Source organism: Ovis aries, chromosome 2, assembly GCF_016772045.2.
Source record: "Ovis aries strain OAR_USU_Benz2616 breed Rambouillet chromosome 2, ARS-UI_Ramb_v3.0, whole genome shotgun sequence".
NCBI lineage: Eukaryota > Metazoa > Chordata > Mammalia > Artiodactyla > Bovidae > Ovis > Ovis aries.
The window spans coordinates 42,976,474-43,004,095 of NC_056055.1; the positions used below are offsets into that span (position 1 = coordinate 42,976,474).

Consider the following 27,622-nt stretch of genomic DNA (forward strand, 5'->3'; position numbering starts at 1 on the left):
CATAGTAGCCTTAGCACTGTCCCCGGCAATCCGTAAATGTTGACTAAATGTGTGAATGAGGACTGTATTCCCATATACTGACTTGCATTCGCTCAGGAAAAATGTAAGATAAAAATGTGCAAAAGCTACTCTACGAACTGAAGAGGGTCTAAGTATGCTGTCGTTAACATGAAGAAGTGGCTTCCCAGTCTACTCTGTCTGTCCTCTCCTTTGCCTTCCCTACCCACCCCCACCCTTAACTCCTTTATTCTCCAGCTCCACAGCGCTTCTCATAACAGTTCTCCCGCGCTCTCCACATATCGTAAACATGTGCCTCTCACACGGTAAAGTCCCCGAGAGCAGGATCTATGGCTTCTCCATCTGTGTGTACACATGGTGTGTGGCACATAGTGGATACCTAATCAGTAATTGTCAAATGGATTGGATGGAATGCAAAGGAAGGACAGTAAACTGCTGGGTCAGAGGGAGACATCCATTCAATGGCAAACATTTTCTCAGGGGAGGCTCTTTTCCCTCTGGCACTACCATTGCTATCTTACATTCTTACAGTACTTTCAACTTTGCAAATTATGTTCCCATCCATTATCTGATAGCATCCCTGCGTCTACCCTTTGAGGTTTGCAGTTCAGGTCTGATTATCTCCCTTCAGCAACTTATCTGAATTCATTCACCTCGCAGAGCTGGAACTGAAGCCTGAGAATTCCCACGCTTGAACAGGAACATTAGGAAAGGGGAAGACCATCCCCAAGTTGACTGGATCCCAGAGGAAGGTGTCTGACTTTGTCAGCTGATTAACATGAGCAGGTTGGTAGTAAATTATAGGAAGTGACCGGTCTTCACACATTAAGTGACAGAGGAAGTCCCATGTCCTGCAGACCTTCAGGTATTCTGGGCTATCTTGGTTCCTTCCTACTATGGGGCCTCCCCGCCTGGGGTAGCCTTACCACTCACTTCTGTGACTTTGGACAGGCCAGCCTCTCCCCAAGCTTCTTCCTCCTCTACAAAGAGCCATATGCTCAGTTTTGTCTGACTCTTTGCGGCCCCACGGACTGTAGCCTGCCAGGCTCCTCTGTCCATGTGATTCTCCAGGCAAGAATACTAGAACAGGTTGCTATTTCCTCCTGCAGAGGATCTTCCAGACCCAGGGATCAATACTTCATCTCCTATGTCTCCTGCATTGGCAGGCGGATTTTTTACCACTGATGCCACCTGGGAAGCCCGTAAAGAGCATAGCAATGCCCAGTGAGGAGCCCACGGGATTCTGTATTCGACATTGTTTTGTGCTCAGGTGTAAAACTCTACTTTCAGCCATTTGTAACAAGAGGGGAAGGGACTTTTTCCTGATTTGGGAGCAGTTTGAAAGAGTCAAGTATCTTGAGTCCCACAGCTTCTTAGTCAAAGGCATTTTCTTATATTGGGTTGGCCAAGAAGTTCATTCAGGTTTTCCTATAACATCTTGTGGAAAAACCTGAGCAAACCTTTTGGCCAACTTGATTATTCTAGTCTAAGTAAATGGATTGAGGTAGCTTTCAGATTGGCAGTTAAACTGTTAGAGTTGTTGTCCCAAAACCATTAGCCTGGTGGCTGATCTACTAAATAGAGCCCAGTGTAGTTTGTTGCACATAGATAGAGCTCAATGAATCTTTGTTGATTTAACATATATCAAGCACTAAACATTGGGGGACATTCCAAAGGCTTTAAGAATCTATCCTTGCCTTCATCTGGTGTATGCAAAGGGCCAGGGGTTCACAGGAATGACAGCGGATCACTAAACGTCCATGTAGCATCATCATGAAAGACATCAAGCAGAGGATGTGACTATACCTCAACGTTGACTTAGTAAGCGTATTCTATTGCAGTGGGGAACGACAGAGGGGGGTGTACAGGTTGGAAAAGTGGTGTGAGAAAAGTGCGTGGAGATGGAATGCTTCTAGAGTGTTGGGGGCGGGCATTTGGGAGGCCAGCTTGTATTTAATAAATAGTGATTTGGGTAGAAGCTTCGTGGATGGGAGCTGGCACTCTGGTTGGGGCCCTACTGTAAGCACTTTCAGTGCCATGCTGAGGAATTGAAATCAAGCCTAGGCTTTTGAAAATTGCAGGTTTTTGAGCAGGGAAGTGGCAGGGCAAAAGCAATGATTTTTGTCAGGTTAATTCGGCAGTGGTCTGCAGGATAATTCAGAAGCGAAAGAATGGAGATGGGGATGGGGCAACTTGGACAGTGGCTTCTGAAATTTTTTGACCACAGTTTGCAGTTAGAAATGCCTTTGATGTCAGCACACACACTTGAAATTAGTTTCACATTGGATGTGTGTGTGATGCACTCAGATAATTTCTATTATGTTCTATTTTGGTTTTTAAAGAAAGACCCACTTCATTGCTTTCATGACTGATTTTGATAGATGTTTACAGTGGAATGACATGCAGTAGTGTAAATGATCAGTGAGTGATGGGTCTTCTACACAAGACCCAGAGTTTATTACAAATATTCAGACTAGAAGCTTCTACCTGTGACTTCAGCCTGGTCAAGATAGTGCTGTTTGTTTATTTGGTTCTTTGTCATAGGTTATAATAAATACAGAAGGGGCTGCTGTAAAGAACATTGGTTGGTTCTGTATAAGAATTTATTCCATAGATTTGGAAACTGTCAACCACTTAATCGAAAAGAGAACCAGGTGGACAAAAGCCTCAGCCAAGATTTTCCATGTATTAATTATCAAAGAAAGACTCCCCTGGTGGTCCAGTGGTTAAGACTTCAGGTTCCAATGCAGGGAGTGCAGGTTCAATCCCTGGTCCAGGAGCTAAGATCCCACAGGGCTTGGGGCCAAAAAAACCCAAAACATAAAACAGAAACAATATTGTAACAAATTCAATAAAGACTTTAAAAAATGGTCCACATTAAAAAAAAAATGGTCCACATAAAAAAAAAATAATAATAATATTCAAGGGGAGATTAAACCAACAGTGAGAAATGAGATGCCATTTCACAGCTATTGGACTGGCAAAAGATACGGTAAATTTCGTCTAGCAATGCCAGGTGTCTGAGGAAGCAGTGGGAACTACAGCCACTGCATGGGGTGGGGGCGGGGAATTGACATGACCACTGGGAGGTTTTGCAGCTCCGCACGCAGTCAGAGTTGGGCCTACCCCTCACCCAGTTAACCTTTTACACCTGTGCAGCAGGAGGCCTGCGGCAGAAATGCCCCTGCTGCATTGTTTGTATTAATAGATGTCCAGACTCTGAAGAATGGGGAAATAAAACACTTTATCGTTACATAGTAAAATAAGCTGTAGTCAAAATGAATGAAGTCATGTGTGTCTCAGAAACATCATGCTAGACATAAAGTTTCCAAATGGTACGTTTATTGTACTATTTGTATAATGTTTGTGTGTGCTAAGTCACTTTAGTCATGTTAGACTCTGTACCTCTGTGGGGACCTGCTTTTTCTCATTTTTTTGTGATTATACAACTCTGCCCCATAGGGGAGATTTTTTACACCAAGCTCCTCTGTCCATGGGATTCTCCAGGCAAGAATACTGGAGTGGGTTGCCATGCCCTCCTCCAGAGGCTCTTCCCGACCCAGGGATCGAACCCACGTCTCTTACGTCTCCTTCATTGGCAGGTGGGTTCTTTACCACTAGTGCCACCTGGGAAGCCCAGCACATATTTGTATAAAGTTTAGACCTGTGAAACAGTACTGTGTTGTGCTGATGGATTCAAATTTATGAAGTGAAAATATGGGAATAATACACCCTGAATTCAGGGTAGTGGTTATGTCGAGGATAATGGGGTGGGGAGAAGGAAATGGGATCAGGTTGGAAAACCCCAGGAGCTTCAGCAGTATCTGTGCTGTTGTATAGATTGAAGGATAAGACCTGAAGCAAGTGTGGCTCAGTGTTAAGAGTTTCACATTGCTCCGTGGTAGATACATGAGTATTTATTATACATGTGCCAGAATTTTTCATTTCCAATATTTCTGTAACTATTTTCATGCCTCACCTGACCAGCATCATAGCTAGGGCTGACCTCATAGCAAAAGAATCATTTCCTCCTGTGACCAAAAGCTGGGGATGACCAAGGGAGGGGAGCCTACAGGTGGATGTCCATCCCAGCCTTCCTCTCACTTCTCGGGACCAGACCTTCAACAGAGAAGAGGACCTGACAGAGTAAAAGCGCTTTTAAGATTCCTGGTTGGTGAAGGACAGGAGTGAGAATGAGATCAGAGCTAGTGCCTCAGCTCATCTGGTGCTTCTCAAGAGTCTCTGCATCTCAGCCTCCATGAGCCCATCAGAGTGGAGGTCAGGCCAAAGAAGACTTAGCTCTGGCTTGTCCAGTAAGCAGGACAAACGTTGCGCCTCCAAGTGCCTTATGGTCCCCTTTTATAAAATGGGAAAACCTTTTTTTTTAAATGTCTGTCAAATATTAGGAGTTTCTTAAAGAGAGGCAAAAAAAAAAAAAAGTCCAAGCCACCTCCCCGAATTGCCTTCCTTACTCTCTTTTCTTGATCTTTGGATGTTCCAAAAGTCTCCAGACTTCTGTCACAAATCCTTTTAGTGATCAGGAGGAAGTCACCACTCAATTGTAAGCAAATATATCAACTTGATCCTGGTAGTGGCGATTATGTTATGGGACTGCTGCGTGCTCCCCAAACAGAAAACAACCATTTCAGGTCTCCTGACCGTACTTAACCTCTGTGTAACTCTGTGCAAGTCCCCCATCTAGGCCTCAGTTTGATTAGCATCATCAGGATACCACCACCCTCATCTTTATGACAGATATGGGCTGCTTATTATAGGTCGGGAACTATTGTAAAGAGTAAACTCATTTAGCTTTCACAGCCGCCCTATACGATAGCTGTATTATGATCCTATTTCATAGACAGGGAAATTGAGACACAGGAAAATTAAGTCACTTGTCAAGTCTCATAGCTGGCAGTTGGCAAAGCCAGATCTTGAACCCAGGCAGCCTGGATCCGGAGTCCATCCCCTCACACAGTGCGCCGTCTCTTGAGTGAAATATGGGAGGGCAGCACTTTGAATGAACTGACGTAGCGGAAGCAGTGAGCACAGAAACTGGCAATAGTAGATGCTCAGTAAATGGCCTCTTTATTGGATGAACTCACTCCACACTCTGTGATTCATTCTGCCTTTGCTTTCAGAGGTCAGCCCCAGGAGCGTGGGGAAGGAGGGATCACAGCTGAGCTGGGCGATCATGCTGGTCCAAGCACTGAATCGGCCAAGTCACAGAGTCATGCCTTTTATTTTTAAACACACACACACCTCCTCGGTCCAGTGGCAAGTGAGGGTGGTGTCCTCTGTGCTCTGGTTTGGGATCCAGCTAATTTAGGGGAAGGACTGAGGTGGGGCTGGAGAGGCTGTGGTCGTAGGCACTGGAAACTGGTTGTTCATAGCTCAGGCCATTTGTCTTTCTGATGGGGTCTCTCGCGTCCTTGCTCCGGCTGAACTTTCCTTGGCCCCAGGCATTGTGGCCAGCTGGCCCTTCAGAGAAGATGGCATCCCTTGAGCAGCTGCTCCTCCGGAGCCAGCTGACTCCCTGTAAGCCCTGCCCTGGCCCCGGCCTGCTGTTTCCTCTCTCTCATGGTCAAGGTGGTGGTAGCCTTGGTGGGGGCCTCAGACTAGAGCCAGCAGCTACCCGAGAATAGAGTGACAGAGGGCTGGGGGAGGAGGGGCTCGTCCTCCCAGCCTGCAGAAACTGCTGCCTTTCGCCCACCTTCCTGCTCTTGCCGAGACGGTGACTCAGGCCCAGACCACTCCCTGGGGAGCCAGGATTTCAGCCACTATCAACTGCCTCCTACTCTCTGCTCAGCCTTCCCTCTCCCCACCACCCCGAACTCTGATCTTTGCTCAGCTGGAGATATCTGGAAGATGGTGGGGTGGGGGTAGACTGAATCATTCCAGGGTTCTCTCCACCCCCGGCCGGGGGCCTAGGCCCATTCAGCCTCCATAGAAACAAATCCAAGAGGCCCAGTGAAGGCCAGGGAGAAGGACATAGATTTTAGCTTCTTTCATCTCTTCTTGGTGATGGACTAGAGGACTCTCCAAAGAAGGCAGGGCTTGAGAGAGGAGCTGGGGTGACCAGGGGGATCCCCACCCAGCCGCCATCTGGGGCTGCCTCTCAGTCTCTGCCTCTGCCGTGGAGGGGGTGGGGAAACAAAAGATTGAAAAACCCAACAAATTGAAAAGGCACAAGAGCCGGTTTTGTAAATAGACATTACACAAGAGCAGGAGTTTTTTGGGAAAGGTTTTACTGAGACAGAATTAGCCAACTGGCATCCTGCTGCTAATAGAGATATTTACTGTTTGAAAAGTATATTTGTAGCTTTGGAGAACATCCTGTTGACTTTTCTTTATTGTGAAAGAAAATAGAACCCTTTCCCCCCTCTTCCCCTTTCCCTCTGTACACATAGAACTTTTTTTCTTTTTTTTTTCTTTTTTGAGGTGGGGCTGGCTGGGGGTTGGAGAAGGGCAAGGCTGAGAGAAATGTTTTCTCCATTTTGTCCCCGAGACCAAAATATTTCTTCCCCTGCCCTCTGATGCTCGTATTTATGGAATGGCAAGGAGAACCAAGTAAGGAAGCCCACTCCCTGGGTTGGGAGCTCACAGCCTTTCTGATAGCTCCAGAGTTTAGAGGTTCTCTGGGGAGCGAGCCCCATCTCCTCTCTGGACCTCTCCTGACCGCCCGCCTCCGCGCCCGATTCCAAGGGGAGAGCTGTGAGGACAAGGAGGAGGAGAACAGAAGTCTGGAAGCCCAGTGAGCCCCTCATCCCAGAGCCCCAGCTATGCCAGGGCAGCAGTGCCCTCAAGAGATGCTGCCGTGCTGCCACTCTTGCTGCTGCTTCTGAGGACATCCCTGTGGGGGCCTTGAACCACAGGGTGAAATCCCGAGGTCAAGGAGGCGAAGAGGCCGAAGAGTCAGTTGCCTTAAAGTTGCTTTGCTCTCTCTCCACCCTTTACTACTTCAGCGGCAGAGAATCTGATCCTTCCATCAGACCACCTGCCCAAGTTCTCTGGCTCTTCCTCTGGCAGAGCAGAGCACATTTGCCCTTTGGCAGCCTGAGAAGAAACCCAGGAGACTCTTCTCCTTTCACATTTCCTCTCAGGCTCTTGAGAATGTGTTCCCTTGACCCATACGCTGCTAACTTGGCCAGGCTTTACTGCCAGCGCCAAAGGCCAGCTCTGTTCTCTCGGTCTCCACTGAATGTACTTTGCCTTGACCCCAGCTGGTGCTTGTGGCTGGTGATGCCTTTTTAGGTTTTTATTATAACTAGATAAGGATTGGGAGACCAAGGACAATGATACTACCTTTCTTTGTTCTGTATATAGCCTGATCTAAGAGTAGCTTTTTTCAGGAGCCCTAAATTAGAGTGTGCTATTTGATAGGGCCCTGGGGGCAATGGTCTCATTTTACTCATTCATTTAGTCATTCATTACCTGCTTAATATGTGTATGAAACCAGACTATAAGCTCCACGAAATCATAGAATGAGTCTGCCTTGTTCATCCTGAGATCCCTAATCCTCACACAGTACTAGGCATGAAGGATACCCTTAATACATAGTCTCCGGCTGTTCATTCAGTGAAAGGTTGAGAATAGCACTGTGCCTAGCACAGCACTTGCAGGAGATGCACAGAACCATAAGTCAAGAGTCCCGACCCTTGAGGTGCTTCTGTGGTGTAATGAGAAAACAAGATGTGTACACATCAGAGTTAATTAACCTGTACTTTTTACCAAATAGAGCTTACTTCAGTAATGAAAGGATGGCTCATTCTGGAGACATGCATTCACACAGTTCATCACAGCACAAGGTCATAGGCCAACCAACTGGTCAATTAATGCATGCTGAAAAGGCATTGATATAATTCAAAAGTCCAATCTTTATATCTTTCAGTAAACTGGAAACTGAAAAATATGTCCTTACTATTATTGGATTGGCCAAAATGTTCTTTCAGGCTTTTCTACTATCATACAGAAAAAACCTAAATGAACTTTTTGGCCAACCCAGTGGGAGGCTACTTGGCTGAAACCAGGAGCCTTCTTCTTGTTCTACAGCAGATTAAACTCAGAGATTCTTACTAAAGTCAGAAGCATCATTTTCTGTAATTTCTAGCCAATGCCATAATACAAGACAATAAATAGATATTAAATATTGGGGAAGAAGAGGAAAATCTTACAGTTATTTTTAAATGATATGACTATTTGGAAAACCTAGTGAGTTCTTTTTTTCTTGCCAGCCAAATTTCTTGGGCTTTTAAGACTAGGTTAAATATATAGGTGTGGTGACTGGTTGTGGGGTAAATATTTAACACCCCACAGCTTTCCTGTGTACCAGGAAGATGAAGTGAAAAAGAGAATCCATTCGTAGCATAACCAAAATATAAAATTCCATGGAGTGCACCTAAGACATGTAGGGCAAAAAATTTCACCAGTAAGTGTTCTTTGGGATGTTAATATTTAACAAAATAAATGTAGCAGACCTATATGAAAAAACTCTTAAGGCCAAAGGAAGTGATGAAAAGACTCGAATGACTGGAAAGAAATGTTTTGGCCCTAAATGAACAAACCTAATGTAGATAAAGATGTAAGTTCTTCATAAGTTAATTTATAAATATAATGTATTTTCACTTCATGGCAAATAGATGGGGAAACAGTAGAAACAGCGACAGACTTTATTTTTGGGGGGCTCCAAAATCACTTTATTTTTTTAGGGCTCCAAATAGTCGTTTCATTTAAAAATAACTGTAAAAAATAAAAATAACTAAGATATTCCTCTTCTTCCCCAATATTTAATATCTATTTATTGTCTAATGGCATTGGCTAGAATTTGCAGAAAATGATGCTTCTGACTTTAGTAAGAATCTCTGAGTTTAATCTTCTGGTGACTGTAGTCATGAAATTAAAAGACGCTTGCTCCTTTGAAGAAAAGTTATGACCAACCTAGACAGCATATTAAAAAGCAGAGACATTACTCTGCCAACAATGGTCCGTCTAGTCAAAGCTATGGTTTTTCCAGTAGTCATGTATGGATGGATGTGAGAGCTGGACTATAAAGAAAGCTGAGCACCGAAGCATGGATGCTTTTGAACTGTGGTGTTGGAGAAGACTTAAGAGTCCTTTGGACTGCAAGAACATCCAACCAGTCCATCCTAAAGGAAATCAGTCCTGAATATTCATTAGAAGGACCGATGCCACTCCAATACTTTGGCCACCTGATGTGAAGAACTGACTCATTTGGAAAGACCCTGTGCTGGAAAAGATTGAAGGCAGGAGGAAAAGGGGACAACAGAGGATGAAATGGTTGGATGACGTCACTGACTCAGTGGACATGAGTTTGAGTAAACTCCAGGAGTTGGTGATGGACAGGGAGGCCTGGGGTTGCAAAGAGTCAGACACGACTGAGCAACTGAACTGAACTGAATATATTTTCAGTAATAAATATCCTGATTTAGAAGGGAGGATACAGCACATGATTTTGAATTTCATCTTAAATCTGAAAACAAAGTAGCCAAGAAATTACCTAAAAAAGAAATGTAATGAGAAAGATTTGAGTTGTTATAAACCTAATAATTAAATCTGTGTTCGAAAGAGAGTGGACCTACTTGTGGTATAGAGTGGAAATGTTTAACACTAATAAAATGATTTTTCAAAGATAGATTAATTTTTGCGGGGGGACTTCCCTGGTGGTCCAGTAGTTAAGACTTTGCCTTCCAATGCAGGGGATACAGGTTTGATCCCTCGTTGGGGAGCTATGATCCCACATGATCCCTCATGGCCAATGTAAAACAGAAACAATATTGTAACAAATTCAATAAAGACTTTAAAAATGGTCATTTAAAACAAATATATATATATATATTTTAAAGATTATTTTTTAAAATCACGTTAAAGCAACTGGCTAACCATACACTCAAACTCTACATGGAGTAAAGATTTAAATATAAAAAACAAACCACTAAAATTCATTTGGAAATTCAAGGGACACAGAATAGCCAAAACAGTCTTAGCAAAGAAATTCAAAGTTGGAGGACTTACTCTTCCCAATCTCAAAACTTATTACAAAGCAACAGTAATTAAGACAGTGTAGTACCAGCATTAGGATAGATATGCAAATCAATGGAGTAGAATAGAGTCCAGAAATAAACCTTTACATATGGTCTGTTGATTTTTAACAAGGATGTCAGGACAGTTCTACGGAAAAGGAAAGTCTTTTCAACCAACAATATTGAGATAACCACATGGCCCCATGTGAAACAATGAAGTAGGACCCTTACTACACTATGTACTGAAGTTAGAAAGGATCAAAGACCTAAACATAAGAGCTGAAACTAGAATGCTCTAAGTAAAGAAAACATAAATGTGAATCTTCCTGACCTTGGATTTGGCAAAGAATTCTTAGATACAAAATCCAAAACCACAAACAACAAAAGAAAACATAGATTTGGCTATTTCAAAATCTAAAACTTTAATTCTTCAAAGGACACCATGAAGAAAGTAGAAAAAAACAAATCACAAATGACAGAAAATATTTGCAAAACATTTCTGATTAGGGACTTGTACCCAGAGTATATAAAGAACTCTTACAACTTAACAGTTAAAAGAACATCAAGTTTTTAAATGGGCTAACAATTTGAATGGATGTTTCCTCCAGAGAAGATACACAAATGACTAATAAACACCAAAAAAGATGCTCAACATCATACTCATACATGCCGCAACATGGCTAATCCTTGAAAACATTTTGCTCAGTGAAAGAAGCCAACACAAAAGGCCACATGTTATATAATTCTATTTATGTGAAATATCCAGAATATGCAAATCCTGAGAGACTGAAAGTGTCTTTCTGCTACACTACAAAATAGTTCAGTTCAGTCGCTCAGTAGTGTCCGACTCTGTGACCCCATGAACCATAGCACGCCAGGCCTCCCTGTCCATCACCAACTCCCAGAGTCCATCCAAACCCTTGTCCACTGAGTCAGTGATGCCATCCAACCATCTCGTCCTCTGTTGTCCCCTTCTCCTCCTGCCCTCAATCTTTCCCGGCATCAGGGTCTTTTCAAATGAGTCAGCTCTTTGCATCAGGTGGCCAAAGTATTGGAGTTTCAGCTTCAAAATCAGTCTTTCCAATGGACACCCAGGACTGATCTCCTTTAGGATGGACTGGTTGGATTTCCTTGCAGTCCAACGGACTCTCAAGAGCCTTCTCCAACACCACAGTTCAAAAGCATCAGTTCTTCGGCACTCAGCTTGCTTTATAGTCCAACTCTCACATCCATACATGACCACTGGAAAAACCATTGCCTTGACTGGACAGACTTTTGTTGGCAAAGTAATATCTCTGCTTTTTAATATGCTGTCTAGGTTGGTCATAACTTTCCTTCCAAGGAGTGTCTTTTAATTTCATGGCTGCATTCACCATCTGCAGTGACTTTGGAGCCCAGAAAAATAAAGTCACCCACTGTTTCCCCATCTATTTGCTGTGAAGTGATGGGACTGGATGCCATGATCTTAGTTTTCTGAATGTCGAGCTTTAAATGATGAATGACTGCTAATAGATACAGGGTTTCCTTCTGGGTGATAAAAATGTTCTAAAATTAGTTAGTGGTGGGAATTCTCTGGCAATCCAGTGGTTAGGACTCTGCTTTCACTGCCAAGGGTGCAGGTTCAATCCCTGGTCCGGGAACTAAGATCCCACAAGCTGCACAGCATGGCCAGAAATAAAATTAGTGATGCGAGTTGTACAAGTCTGTGAATATACCCAAAACACCAAATTGTACACTTATAAAAGAATGAATCTTATAGTATGTGAATTTCATCTCATAAAGTTGTTATTTAAGATTAATAAAGCAGGTTCTGAGTAGAGGTGACAGGTTGTGGGATTTGTGAGAGAGAAACTAGGTATATATAGTATAATATAATGTATCTATATATATAGCACATTATACATTATACTGTGTAATATTATGCATCTAGTTTTATCTCCCTTACAAATCCTACAAGAAACACAGTGAGGTGATTTTTTTTAAATCATGAACCTACAAATTCAAGGAAAATAGAGACATCAACAACACTTGGTTTTCATTCGTTTCTATGCATATTTTTATTTCTTTTTTTATTTCTTCTGTGATTTGTTGGTTATTCAGAAGCGTGTTGTTCAGCCTCCATATGTTGGAATTTTTAATAGTTTTTTTTTTCCTGTAATTGACATCTAATCTTACTGCATTGTGATCAGAAAAGATGCTTGGAATGATTTCAACTTTTTTGAATTTACCAAGGCTAGATTTATGGCCCAGGATGTGATCTATCCTGGAGAAGATTCCGTGTGCACTTAAAAAAAAGGTGAAATTCATTGTTTTGGTGTGAAATGTCCTATAGATATCAATTAGGTCTAACTGGTCCATTGTATGATTTAAAGTTTGTGTTTCCTTGCTAATTTTCTGTTTAGTTGATCTGTTCATAGGTGTGAGTGGGGTGTTAAAGTCTCCCCCTATTGTGTTATTGTTAATTTCCCCTTTCATACTTGTTAGCATTTGCCTTACATATTGCGGTGCTCCTATGTTGGGTGCATATATATTTATAATTGTTATATCTTCTTCTTGGAGTGATTCTTTTCACAGCCTTTATTTCAAAGTCTGTTTTATCTGATATGAGTACTGCTACTCCTACTTTCTTTTGGTCTCCATTTGTGTGCAATATCTTTTTCCTGCCCTTCACTTTCAGTCTGTATGTGTCCCTTGTTTTGAGGTGGGTCTCTTGTAGACAGCATATATGGGGTCTTGTTTTTGTATCCATTCAGCCAGTCTTTGTCTTTTGGTTGGGGCATTCAACCCATTTACATTTAAGGTAATTATTGATAAGTATGATCCCATTGCCATTTACTTTGTTGTTTGGGGTTCAAGTTTATACATCTTTTCTGTGTTTCCTGTCTTGCAAAAAAAAAAGACCCTATTTTTAAAGCAAACTTCATATATATATTTTTATAATCTTTGTGATTTTGTTTTGTTTGTTTTTTAAATATTGTATTTTTGAGAGTCTAACCTCTACTCTAGATTTTTAATCTTTGCTTTTTGGTATTTGTTATCAACAACACTTGGGGTTTAGAATGCAGTTACATTGAGTAACGGACTTTGCATTTCCCAGGAAGCCAGATCATGAACTGGCATTCAGGAAAACCAAGAACTTCCATCATAAAATCCTCAAAAGTTCAGGAATTGGTGGCCCTGGACACCTCTAGAAGTGAAGTGAAGCCAAACACTCAGGTTAGGAAGACTGGTTGAAAGCTGCCTATGAAAAAGTTGAGAGTCCTACCATCTCCTCCCCAGGTCCATTTCCCCAGAGACTGTCCCCACCTCACCCTAGCATAAGAATGAAAGGGCTCCACCCTGAAGAGTGTGAAGCAGAGAGTTTCTCTACGGGGGCACACAAAAGTGGATTTACTGTGTGAAACTAATAAAGCCTCAACTTCAGGGCCCCTTGCTTACATGGACTTTGTCCAGGGCCCTGGTAGGAAACCTAGCCATGTGTGCAAATAATCCTATTTCCATAAACTTCGGAAATGTATTTATACTGCACTCAGTTAAGAATACCTCTGCCTTCCTTTCTTCCATTTTCTTTTTTTACTATTTTTTTTTTTAGTACAGTTGATTTACAATGTTGTGTTAGTTTCTGCTGTAGAGCAAAGTGAATCAGTTATACAAATACTTGTATCCATTCTTTTTTAGATTCTGTTTCCATGTAGGTTGTGTGTGTAGGTTCCCATGTAGGTCAGTCACGTCCAACTCTTTGCAACCCCATGGACTATGGCTCACCAGGCTCCTCTGTCCATGGGATTTTTCAGGCAAAAATACTGGAGTGGGCTGTCATTTCCTTTTCAGGGGATCTTCCCAACCAGGGATCAAACCTGAGTCTCCTGCATCTCCTGAATGGGCAGGCAGGGTTCTTCTTTTCTTTTCTTTTCTTTTTTAACACTGAGCCCCTGTGAGGCCCCCCTTACACATTATTACAGAGTATTGAGTAGAGTTCCCTGTGCTACACATCAAGTCCTTATTGCTTAGTTATCTATTTCATATATAGTAGTATGTATATGTCAGTCCCAAACTCCCAATTTATTCCTCCTTGATCTTTTTACCTTGGTGACCATAAGTTTGTCTTCTACATCTGACTCAGTTTCTATTTTGTAAAAGGTTCATCTGTACCATTTTTTTAGATTCCATATAAAAGCAGTATCATATGATGTCTGTCTTTGTGTGACTTCACTCAGTATTACAATCTCTAGGTCCTCCTTTTTCTTCTATATACTCCTCTTCATGTCAGGCAGCTTTAGAGTAGCCTAGACCTTTTTTGAGATGGGACAGGATTGGGGTGGGGGGATGTTGAATTGAAAGTTTGCTGTTTTGACTTCAATTTGTAAGGAGATTTTTGGAAATCTTTAATAAACCAAGTGACAAATTATAGACTCCTAAGTTGGAAATATACAAAGGATATACCTTTTTTGGACATCTTCAAATTTATTTTATAGTTAAAAGAAAAATTCGATAAAAATAAAACACAAAACAAGTGATGGGGGGGCAATGAAATAATACATATTATTCTGAAATCAAGTAAAGTGTAACAAAACAATGTCACATTGTACCAAAAGCTAGCAATTCATTAAGAGAATGGATCAGTTTTAAATAGAAGTGATGATTATTTGATAATCCAGCTAATGAGGAGGAGCAAATCATATGAACATGTTGCTAAAACATTTAAATTTCTAATGGATTTAACATGAGAGACATAACAAAGAAAACATAAAACTCATGGTATGCCCTCCTACAAGGACATCAGTGACAAGCCAGTTTCTCTCATTAATTCAGAGAGCATTTAAGATTAGTCATTGTACAAGAAAATCTGAAATGTGCCCTGAAATCTTACAGTTTACTTATGAAAGAAACATGAGATTTTCATAAATTTTACAACAGTCCTAAAATTTATATTGTATTTATATGTTTCCAGTAAGCTGCATAAAAAAGCTTTTCTAAACTGTCAGTAATAGAAAACAAATTTCAATCAACGCCACTGGAAAAAAGGCTGAATTATCTTTCTTTTCTCTCTAAGAAAATGATTTATCAAGTCTGTGTCATATGAAGAGGCAATCATAGACTATGTAGCCGAAAAAAAAAGTAGAGAAGTAAATATAAAGGTGGGTCGGGCTCGCTCAGTCGTGTCCAACTCTTTGCGACCCCATGGACTGCAGCCCACCAGGCTCCTCTGTCCATGGGATTTTCCAGGCAATAGTCCTGGAGTGGATTGCCGTTTCCTTCTCCAGGGGATCTTCCCAACCCAGGGATCGAACCTGGGTCTCCCGCATTGTAGACAGACACTTTACCGTCTGAGCCACCAGGAAAGTCCCATGTTACCAGTAAGCTGCATAAAAAAGCTTTTCTAAACTGTCAGTAATAGAAAACAAATTTCAATCAATGCCACTGGGAAAAAGGCTAAATTATCTTTCTTTTCTAAGAAAATGATTTATCAAGTCTGTGTCATATGAAGAGGCAATCATAGACCATGCAGCCAAAAAAAAAAAAAGTAGAGAAGTAAATATAAAGGTGTGTCAGGCAGATGATTAATAAAAATATTAGGTTAGTCTTGATTTTCTGATGTTCATGTTATTTGTCAGGTTTTATAACTTGTAATTTATGATGCTCTTTCTCTGTCTAAATAAACATTCACTATCAGACCTATTTTTACATTTGCAGCTTTGCAATCTCTTTCTCTAAAAGGGCATGCAGAATTGTGTACACTTCAGGGCCACAACACCTAGACCCGCTTCAGGCGCAGGTGCGGGTAGGACTTCACAGGCGACGAAGTGGGTGAATGCATATGGAGTGCTGACACACCCCTTCCCCACGTGCACACACACGGCCTCGTCTGCTCCCTGCGATCCCAGAACAGTGAGCTAGGTCTTTATATCCAGTGCATGGGAGTGGAAGAATCATCTCTAGGGAATTTCACCTCCCTCAGAGAAAAGATCAGCTACTGACATCAAGGATCCCCTATAAGACTTCTCAGCCAGATCATCCTACACAATAGACAGACACTATTCATGTACTCACAGCTGCCTTTTGGGTCCTAGTCATATATTTGAGAAGATAACCAAGTACTGTTCATCCAAGGGACATATTTAGTGTGAAAAACGGAGACTAAAACAAACCAAAAAAGCAACTTGAAGGGAAACTGAGACTCTAAAGGAATTAGAGGAAGCTCTTTTCAAAGCTCTCATTGAAAGTTTCAGATAAAGCATCTGATAAGTAAAAACAGGTTACTCTTTTTTTGAAAAGACATCCTGAAAATTAAGAAGAGCTGTTGAAATGAAAAACATGATAGCAGAAATGAAAATCTCTTTAGAAATATTAAAAAGCAAGGAAACATTGAGAAAAAGAAATTAGAGGACCAACCAAGGTCAGCACCAGAATTATTTCAGAAATTTTTTTAAAAGGCAAACAGAAAATGGGAGTGGGTCATCAACAACAAAGTCTCCTTTAATCCAAGAACTAAAGATTATAAATGGCTAACTTAACAGAGTCCTGTGAATACCCCAGCACTTAACAGAGTCCTGTGAATACCCCAGCACAATGGATAAAAACACCACAAGGTACACTGTTGTGAAATTCTGCACTGCAGAGGACGCACATCTGATCCTCGAAGCTTGCATGAAGAGAATAAAAAGCAGATCCCATGCAAAGGTTTGGGAATCCGAGTGGCTTCAGACTTCACCACCTAAAAGGTACTGGGAAAAGAGAAGCCAAGGAACCAGTGCCTTTGAGATTCTGGAAGTCATTCCCAGCCTATAATTCTATACCCAGTCCAAGTAACTATAGCGTGAGGATAGGGTAAAAAGAGTTTGGGTTGTGCCGTCTCAAAAATGATCTCCAGGACTTCGTTGGTGGTTCAGTGGCTAAGACTCCACACTCCCAATGCAGAGGGCCCGGGTTCAATCCCTGGTCAGAGAACTAGATTCCACATGCTTCAACTAAGACCTGGCACAACCAAATAAATATATTTTTTAAAAAATGATCTCCCTTACACTTTGTCCACCCAAATGAGGACTAAACCAAGAAAGGAAGACTCAGAGTCCAGGTGGAGAAGCTCCTACGAGAGAGGCCAAAGAAATCCCTGTGAAGATGGTGATGGGAGAGCCCAGGAGAGGCAGTCCATCCAGACTAGGTTCAAAGCTCCAGTAGAGACTTTCAGGAAGGGAAGGTGATAGAATACCTAATACAAGGGAATGTACTGGGTAGATTTAGACAACTGAGAGAGGATTAGGGCTCAACATAGAAAATTAAGCATGTGAAAGTAAAAACTATTTTTAGGGAAACTTATGCAGTGTTCGGAGTTCTGTGTTGCTGTGTAACAGATTACCTCCCTCCCCACCCAGCCACCAACAGTGCCTCCCAACAATACCAGTTTCAGATTGTCAGGAATTTGGGAGTGGCTCAGCTGGGGAGTTTGGCTTGGGAACTCTGCTGTCTCCTGAAGATTTGGCTGAGGCTGAACAGTCTGCTGGCTGCCACATGCAGGAAGGAAAACAAATCACATTATGTTCCTAATAGTGTATTTCATATGAATCTAACCAGATCACAGTATAACTCTATTGAGAAGACAGAGTTGCAAATATGCCTTTGGTAATAGGGGTGAAGACCCAAAAGAGGTGCATGTGTTTGTTTAGTTAAATCTTCCACTATAAAAAGTCAATAGCTAGGGCCTGAAACCTAATAATCACTGAGGGGCAATGCTTACATTTTCTATTTAAAGATGCAAAGGTACATATCAAAAAACAACAACCAAAAAAGAACAGCCAAGTTAGAAGTGCTCATCTCAAGCAATTGAGATTGGGGAGCCTAGAACCTAATGTTTTGCCTAGCAAACATTGTTCCCTTGTTAAACAGTGCACATGTATAGCTTTAATAAGAGCAAAGCTTAAAGAGTAAATCATAAAAGTAATAAATCTAGATGAATTTTTCTGTGTTGGGGTGGAGGAGGCAGGGCTTTGTAGGATATCAAAAGAAGAAATCGTAAAGGAAAAAGATAGACTTGGTCATTTTGGCTTCATACTAATTAAAACCTTCTGTCCGTTAAATACACACACACACACACACACACACACACACACACACACACACACACGTATAAAATGGAGAGGAAAACAGTAAGCCAGGAAAAGAATCCTGATACACTGTCCAAAGCGCTGGTAGCAAAATAGAAACTATTTCAGTCCTTTAAAAATATACAAACTGTTTCAATCTGTCTCAGGATCCATTTGGCAAGTGAATCAAAACCTTGAACCTGCAGGTATCCTTTGACCCAACAATTCCAACTAATTATAACTAATCCTTGATGTGCCCAAAGATTTAGCCATTCCTTTTCATTTTCAAGAGAAGAAAAGCTTGAAGCAGTTGAAATGAACAGTAAGTGAGCGATGTGAGTCCAAAAAGAAAACTAGTGGTACAGTTGATGAATGAGATACTAGTTAGCTCTTAAAAGGCAGGCTAATTATTATACAGAGTGAAGTCAGAAAACAAATGTCATATTTTAACACATACATATGCAATCTAGAAAGATGGTGCTGATGAATGTAGAAAGATGGTGCAGGGCAGCAATGGAGATGCTGACGTAGAGAACAGACTTATGAACACAGGGGAGGAGGGAAAGATGAGGATGAATGGAGACAGAAGCATGGAAACATATACATTACCATATGTAAAATAGATAGCCAGTGGGAATCTGATGAATGACTTGGAACTCAAACTAAGGCTCTGCAACAACCTAGAGGGGTAGGATGGGGTGGGAGGGAGGTTTAGAGGGAGAGAATATATGTATACCTATCACTGATTCATGTTGCTGTATGGCAGAAACCAATAGAATATTGTAAAGCAGTTATCCTTTAATTAAAAACAATATAAACTAATTAAAAATAAATAATAAAAAAAGAAAAAGGCCAATGAAAACTAAGTTGGCATATAAAAACACTCCTGATATATGGTCCCTTTATTTTTTAAAAGTCGTGTAAGTAATACATCTGTATACGTGTGCACACTCATGTACACTGAGATTTAGGTGGTACTTTTTCTCTGGGATTTTGTGTGTTTGTATCTGTGTTGTGTTCTTCATAGTTTTCAACACTGATCAGGTGTTATTTTTATAGTCAAGAAAAAAAGTAAATTTTTTCTTAAGTTTATTTGAGAAGTAGGGAAAGTGCAAAGAAGAGAACAGTAATCATATTCCCACCACCCAGAATTAACTACTAACATTTGGCATATCTCCTTCAAGCTTTGTTTTGTTTTGTGTGTGTATGTGTTTTTTTTTTTTTCCTGCAAATGTTAAAATATAATTAACACAAAAACACTAACCTTGGTTGTCTTTTGATAGGAGACCGGGGGCTGTTTGGGGTTTTTTTCTTTTTCTCCTCTTTCTGTCTCTTTTTTCTCTCTTCTAGGCTTTTCTGTATTTCTCAAGTTTTCTCTGATGAGCATGTTTTACTTTTTAAAGAGATGAAATGTAATCAACTGTAAAAGGTAGAATATTTTAAAATGCCAAATAAAGTCATCGACTTTCAAAGAAGGTCAACAAAAGTTTGAGACTCAGAACAGCTTTGATGAAACCAAGAGAAGGGAAGGGTTCCCTGTGGGTGGAATGGCTGTATGTCCCAGTTGCCCCAAGTTTTATACCTTTAATCCTGATGAAATTGTAAATAATAGTGTTGATGCTAAAAAAAAAAAAATGGACATCCCACTTTGGGACAGGGATTTAGGATCTGGGGAATAAATGAACAGCCGCTTGGCTGAGTCAGGGTGGTAGTTGCATTGGCTGAAAGAGAAAGGAAGCTAAAAGGCAGAGCGAGACCGTATTAAGAGGCACAGTGACTACTGGTTTCGGAAGTCCCTTCACCAGTTCCAGGGCTGCTGCAGGAAATGTACACAATGAGCATCTTGTTGTCCAGAAAGCAAGGAAGTACTAAACAAAACACACACAACACTGATGTGGGTGTGTCAAAAGGACACAGGAGCCAACTAAAGGAGCTCCCAAAGCTGGAACAGTCGGAAGGACAAATAAAGTAGTATTGGGTTGTAAATCATATAAAATAAATATGCGTTTATACAAATGACTGAATAAATAAATAAACGAAGAACAGAATTCTCCCGTGCGGAATCCCAAACGACTTGTGCCAATACTCTGCCCTCCAGGAGGTGGAGTATAACGCCTCCTTAAGTATGGGCTGTTCCATAGTGGCTTCCTTCCAAAGAGGGGAGGGGGCGTATCGGCGTGGGGCTGGGAAGTGACCATAGAGGGGAGAATCCCAAGAAACACTGCTTCGATCCGCCCGGTGACCGAGGCTCACATCAACCGCAAGAAGTCACGCTGAGAGACTTCCCTGTCGGTCCAGTGGTTCAGACTGGGCCTTCCAGTGCAGGGGGTGCAAGCTGGATCCCTGCTCCGGGAGCTAAGATCCTACATGCCTCGAGGCCAAAAAAAAAAAAAAAGCAAAACATAGATCAGAAGCAATATTGTTTACAAAGTCAGTAAAGAATTTTTAGAAAATTCCAATGGTAAGTTTTTTTTGTTTTGTTTTGTTTTTCCAAAAAGTCACATTGATAGCTCAAACCCCCCACAACCTGTAACCCCAATCCAGTCATGAGAAAAAGAGCAGACAAACCCCAGCCAAGGGACCGTCCATAGAATACCTGACCAGCACTCCTGAAAATGGTCAGGGTCATCAGAAAACTGGGAAGGTCTGAGAAAAGATCAAGAGGAGGCTAAGGAGACTTAACAACTAAACGGAATGCAGCAGCCTGGCTAGGATCCTGAACTTCAAAAGGACCTGAGGTCAAAACTAAGGGAATCTGAGTAAAGCACAGACTTTGATATCTCAGGACTGGCTTCTTAATTGTAATAAATATACCATGCAACTGTAAGAGGTTAATAATAAGGGAAACTGGGTGTGGAATATATGGAGTTAGGGACTGTCTTCACAATTGTTCTGTAAACCTGAAACTTTTAAAATTAAAAGTAACTTTTTTTTTTTAAAGAAAAGCATTCTTCAGGCAGGGAGATGGCTTTTGAAGAGGTGAACTGAAACCTGATCAGAATTGAATGATAAAGTTCTAGGTGATTGTCAGTTGCTGACAGTGAGATTACAGAGACCTGGCTCCATCTACACGGTGCATGTAGCCTCTCATTTGTGTAGAAGCACCCCTTTCAGCACCAGTCTCCTGATAACACGGTCCTCTTTTCGTGTCCTGTCTCATAACCATGAACCCTTTGTAAAATCCATAGTATTTTAAGATGAGGTATTGTGGTCAGATGGTCTTTCATAATTTCTTCAGATACATGGGAAGGAATGTGTTCGTGTGAAAGAGTACTACACTCTGAGAAGCCGAGAGAAACGTGGACAAATCGAGGCCCTGACAGTTTGTTCTGCGTCCTGTCGTTGCGCGACCCTGGGCCCGTCACTGCGCCCCGCCATATCTCCTTCTCCATCCACCAAATGAGAGGGTTGAACTGGAAAAATTTCTATGGTAACTCGCAGCTCTAAAAATACCGTGATTCTAAAATTAAGATTTAGAGAGAAAGAGGCTGTGGCACCACAAATAATGGAACCGAGGTTCCTAATTCCTTTGTCTCTAGTTGGCGGTGATGTGTGTGTGTGTTAGCTGCTCAGTCACGTCCGACTCTTTTGCAGCCCCATGCACTGTGGCCTGCATGTAGGCTCCTCTGTCCATGGGACTTCCCCGGCAAGAATACTGGAGTGGGTTGCCATTCGCTTCTCCAGGGGATCTTCCCAACCCAGGGATGGAACCCAGGTCTCCCGCACGGCAGGCGGGTTCTTTACCATCAGAGCCACCGGGGAGGCAGTAGTACCAGACGCCAAGCTAGAATCACTTTGATGGCTGCTCCGAGTCATGTTTGGAATTCTTATCCTGCTCCCCACATTCTTGGAAGGGAAATTCAGTGTAGAATTCAGGTTTTAGATAAGCTGAAAGGACCACCTAGTCCAACTCCTTTGTTTTATAGTTTGTCTAAGAAACTAGTCAGAGGCAGAGACCAAGGTTTCTGATTCCTGGTCTCGAGCTTTTTATAGGCCTTATGCTTGCCACAGAGCAGGATCAGTCCTTTTGCAATGCCACCAGGATCTCATTTGCACTGTTACCAAAATGGTCCTTGAAGGCAGTGTCTCACTGTCCAAAACCATTGTGTCAATCAGGGGAAAAGTAACTGGGGGGAGGGGGAGGAGTCTAAGGCTCTCCCCTTAACCTGTCTTCTTCAGGTCTGAGAAAAAGAAGTAGCAATTTCATTTTTTTTCCCTTTGCTTTTCTGTTCCATCGCTTCCCTTTCCCTGGTAATGACACAGCCAGAGCTGATTTGTTTACAGAAGCCACGTGAATGAGCCAGCCGCCAAAGGGTTAACACTCCCAAATTACGGGGCTGGGTTAACAATAAACAGGATGTCCTCCAGAAATTAAATTTAAACCGCTGTGACTCAGGCCAGCCCATCCTCTCAACCAGATCGTTGTCTGGGGTTATTATCGGTGGTTAATTATACCATTGGGTTTAGTGGCAGTGTTGGTCAGTGCGGGCCAGAAGTCAGGCTCCAGGAGAGGGATGTGTGTAGGGAGGGGGTGAGGGATGCGGTGGGAGCGGGAGGTTTGAATGGAAGGGACCACTGGTCCTGAGCCTGGAAGGAGAGCCTTGACGGGGGTCCAACCCGCACCCCGAGGGCTCTTCCCTGAGCTGATCCCGGCCAGGAAGGCTTCCCTCCCTCCTGCCTGGGTAGGAGAAGCCTGTACTTCTGTAGCTGTTGGGTTGCATTGTGGCTTCTTTAAGTCTCAGAATTATAGGATCGTAGAATTTTCAGCACCTGAAGGAAGCTTGTAGACTTGTAGACTCCCAGTTTAACCCTCTTGTTTCCCAGAGTAGGAGATTAAGTCCTGGCACAGTCCTGGGGAAGGGCAGCCTGTCCGTGAGAGGGGAGGTGGGGTTAGACTCTTCCACCATGACCTTCCTCCCGTCAGGGCAAGCTGTCTTCCATTTCCAGGTGGACAACCTGAGGGGCAGAGCTTCCCAGCAAGTTCGAGCCAACCTTGAGCTGAATTCAGATTCTTCACCAAGCTAGCTTTATTTAGATGTTGTCAGTTCTTGCGGGACATAACCCAGCCTGACTGATCCTTAATGCCCCTGCAATTTGTCCTCTCTCCCCAGCCCCACAAGAAGCTCTCCACAGTTTCAGAATTTCCCTGGTGGTCCAGTGATTAAGACTCCATGCTCTCAATGCAGGAGGCCTGGGTTCAACCCCTGTTCAGGGAACTAGATCCCACATGCTGCAACGAAGACCCAGTGCAACCAAATATATAAATAAATACATATTTTTAAAATTCAGGTTAAAGAAAAAATGCCCTCCACAGTGTGTCTCTCTCTAGAAAAATAGGGACAGATGAGAGTGGGTTTTTTGTTTTCTTCTATTTATTTATTTATTTGGGGGGAGATGATAGTGGGTTTTGTGGTGGTTTTTTAAAGGCATGTTTTCAAGGATGAGAACTGTCCAGGTGAGCATGTGACGTCTCTGCCCTAGCCACTCCCCAAGATGCAAGCTTTGTAGTGACTGTTGCTAGTACAGTGTCTCGCCTTTCCTGGCTTCACCTTTGCAGTGTGTTTAAACAACAGACAGTAGTGCTCAGGGCATCTCCATCTGCGTGTCCGTGGAGGACCACTGCTGCCTGGCTGCTGATGGTCCTCGACCCAAGTCATGTGGTATGAGTACCCTAAGGTGAGGCACCCCTTCCAGGGGAGAAGTGGCCGTACCTCATTGAATCTTTTCAGCCACGTCCTTCCCCATTTCTCCTAACCTCCCTCTTCATCTCTCTCTGTCTCTCTCACAGGATTCCTTTCAAGATTGGGCAGCCCAAGAAACAGATTGTCCCCAAAACAGTGAGTAACCAGTTCTTTGACTCCAAGACGCACGTGGCCTTTGTATAGAACCGGAGCTTTGACTCAGCGGGTCATGGGATGGAGAAGCAGAGCCGGTCTGATTACTCCCAGTCGCGTCACTCTAGGGTCTCTAGTAGGTGGGGGCTTGCAGGGCCCTCCTGTCCCAGGACACTTTATTCTCTCAGGTCAGCCTGGGCCCCTCCCCCTCCTTAGGGAAGTGGCAAGCGTGGGTCACAAGGTGACAGACACGCTGCTTCTGAGCAGCCTGTCACAGGGGTCTGGCTGTGACAATCTGCACTTTACTAAAAGCATTCATGAAACTCAGCAGGGATGTGCCCCAGACCTATATCTCCGGCCTCCTCAAGCTGCATAACATCCCAGGGAGCCTTCCTGGGATGCCCAGGTCCCCTTCTCTCTGCTGCTGCATTCATTCCTAGGCAGGACCCAGAGCCACTCAGAGGAAGGGCATGATTGACTCCTACCCTCCTATGAAAAAGCAGAGACATCATTTTGCTGACAAAGGTCCATATAGTCAAAGCTATGGTTTTTCCAGTAGTCATGTTCGGGTGTGAGACTTGAACCATGAAGAATGCTGAGCACTGAAGAATTAATGCTTTTGAACTGTGGTGCTGGAGAAGATTCTTGAGTCCCTTGGATGGCAGGGAGATCAAACCAGTAAATCCTAAAGGAAATCAACCCTGAATATTCATTAGAAGGATTGATGCTGAAGCTCCAATACTCTGGCCACCTAATATGAAGAGCCAGATCATTAGAAAAGACCCTGATGCTGGGAAAGACTGAGGGCAGGAGAAGAAAGGGACAGCAGTGGATGAGATGGTTGGATGGCATCATTGACTGAGTGGACATGAGTTTGAGTAAACTCTGGGAGATAGAGAAGGACAGGGAAGCCTGACTTGCTACAGTCCATGGGCTCTCAAAGAGTCATACATGACTTAGTGACTCATCGACAACAACCCTCTTGTAAGCTCACAGTTTTTACCCCCGTTTTATCATCCCAACCGAAGAGGAGGAGAATCTCGATTCTCAGGAAGTTGGAACTGTGTGACTTCTCTGGCAGTCCAGTGATTGGGACTCTGCCTCCACTGCAGGGGGCACAGGTTCAGTCCCTGGTCAGGGAACTGAGATCCCACATGCCGTGCCCTTAGAGATTGTCCAGTCCAGCCTCCAGTTTTCCTGAGAAGGAGACCAGTGGCCGTAGAGTTGTGGTGACTTTCTAAGGTCTTAAACCTAATTCTGACAGAGCTGGAATTAGGACTCGTGTTCAGGACCCTTGCCATTGCTTTGTACGTTCTCACTTGGACTGTGAAGACCTGAGATTTTGAAATTCTAGTCAGGAATGGCCTCTTCAACCCCTCACTCACAAATCTGAGTAAGACTCATAAGGGTCTAATGTGGGAGACCATAACTGTAAGCCTAGCACTTGTCAGCCTGCTGGAGGCTCTGCACTGTCTTCCGAGCCACTGGCAGTTCTTGTCTGAATAACCTTGGCTCAGAACTCAGGACCAGAGAAAGCAATGGCACCCTACTCCAATACTCTTGCCTGGAGAATCCCATAGACGGAGAAGCCTGGTAGGCTGCAGTCCATGAGGTCGCACAGAGTCGGCCACGACTGAAGCGATTTAGCAGCAGCAGCAAGACTCAGGACTGGGTTTGGTGGCAAGGGAAGTTCTGAGCACATCTGAACACTGGCTTCATCTTTGGAAATCCACCATCAGGTCACTTAGGAGGAAATGGGCCTGCATTAAAAGATCCCTCCTGTTTTTCAAGCAAAGGCAGGCCAGGGACAGACTCAGAGCTTACCTCCCATGCAGAGGCTGAGCAGCTGTGGAGGCTGAGGCGCAGAGAATCTGGGCGTGCTGCAGCTGGCCACAGGAAGTGGGAAGGTGTGGCTTTGAGTCTCCAGAGTTTAATCCAGGGCAGATCTGAAAGGGAAGTGGTTTCGAGAAGGGTCTTTTATTCCCAGCACTCACTACCAAAAAACAAGCAAAGAAACAAAAATGTCTCCTAACATCCCAGCCTTTATCAAAATAGGCTTTGTTCTCCATGAAAAAGTATAGACGAGAATGCAGTTTCTAGCTTCCTTGGCAGACTTCGCTGTTGGAAAGTCTCTGGATCTTCTATTTGGGGGAATGGCCAGGACTCCCCAGAGGAAGGGCAAATGGCAGACTCAGTGCCTGTGGATGGGCCCAAGGCCTCCCTCTTCCCATCCTAGAGTCCGTCGTGTTTGGGACAGAGTTGTAGTCCTGTCACTCCTGGCATCAGCTCCTCCAGACAGACTGGGTAGCACTGAGTGGATTTGTAAGCTTCTCTGTCTGGATTCCCGTCCTGGCCCTGCCACATGCTGCCTGTGAGCCTCAGCAAGTTCCTTACCCTCTCTGAGCCTTCGTTTCAGGGGGTTTCTGTGTGGGTTTTTTTTTTTTTTTTTTTTTTTTTTGGTCAAGCCACCCTGCTGCATATGAGGTCTTAGTTCCCCAACCAGGGATCAAACCCCACCCCCTTCCTGCATTGAAAGTTCGGAGTTTTAACCACTGGACTACCAAGGAAGCCCTTCTGATCCTTCATTTTCTCTTTGGTGAAGTGAGGATGTTACTAGCTCCTATGTCATTGATGTGTGATGTATCTCACAGGAGGAGCAGATGAAGCACTTAACACAGTACCTGGCAGGTAGTGAGCTCTCAGCAAGTACTCACTACATAGTGAGATGATAGCTGACGTGACTGCATAAACCACCAAGGACCCAGCCTGTCCCAAACAGCTGGATTCCCCACTGCAACCAACCGGTCCAGTCACCTGGGCCTTCAGTTTCTCAAGAGGAAATCAGAGCCAACTCATGGCTTGGAATAGAGGCCTTTGCTTCCTCGACTCCCTAGAGGCACTGAATCTGTGGAGCAAGACCCTGCTTCTTTGGAGTCTCCCTCCACCTCACCAGCCCCCTCCTGGCCCCCACACAGGCCCAAGCCGTGCAGTTGTCTCAGCATCTCTGGCAGCTGCCCTCAAACTCGGGTGACGCACTCTGTTTTTCCAGGCCCTCTTGGGGAGGGAACAGATGTGGCTGCCTGGGTTATTGGAAGTCGCGGCACCCTTGTCATGGGAAGAAGTGCTCATGTTATCTTCAGGGAGTTCCAGGAGTTTTCTTGGCTTGAGGCACCCAAGCATCAGACACAAAGAAAGCATTGTGCATTTGCCCTCCCCATTCTCCTGTGCCCAGGTTATTAACACAAACCCCAGGATTGTCAAAGCTTTGGCTGGGAGGGTGTGTTCTCTGCAGGGGCTGACCCCTGGGACAGAAATGGAAGGATGGGCACTCGCCCACCTCCTAGTCCTCAGCTGCTGCTTAGTCTTCTCCCACTGCCCCAGCCCATCAAGGAGCTGGAGTGTCATGGTGCAGAAGAGAAACTGTACCTCCCTCTATAGCCAGGAAGATGGAAGACGTCTTTTTTTTTTTTTTTCTTATTTGGCCACACCAGGTCTTTGTTGCAGCATATGAGATCTTAGTTCCCTGACCAGGGATTGAACCCAGACCTCCCGCATCTGGAACGTGGAGTCTTAGCCACTGGACCACCAAGGATGTCCCAGACTTTGGCCTTTAAAGCAAGGCTTTCCCTGGGTCTCGCATATGCCCAGCGTC

At 43.4% G+C, this 27,622-nt stretch overlaps 1 protein-coding gene across 12 annotated transcripts in view; it reads left to right on the forward strand.

Annotated features, from left to right (window-relative positions):
- The window catches only part of BIN3 (bridging integrator 3), a 50,781-nt gene that overhangs the window by 3,837 nt on the left and 19,322 nt on the right, over positions 1-27,622 (forward strand). For 5 of the 12 annotated variants that reach the window (XM_060409211.1, XM_060409214.1, XM_060409213.1 and 2 more), the window contains exon 2: positions 23,925-23,973. The exons of 2 other annotated variants lie outside the window; for them this stretch is intronic. In XM_060409211.1, the coding sequence (XP_060265194.1) occupies positions 23,925-23,973 (49 nt within the window). Of the gene's footprint in view, positions 1-21,379; positions 23,813-23,924; positions 23,974-27,622 lie in introns of those variants that run through there. 5 more of the 12 variants (XM_060409212.1, XM_060409215.1, XM_060409210.1 and 2 more) reach the window with 4 other exon arrangements.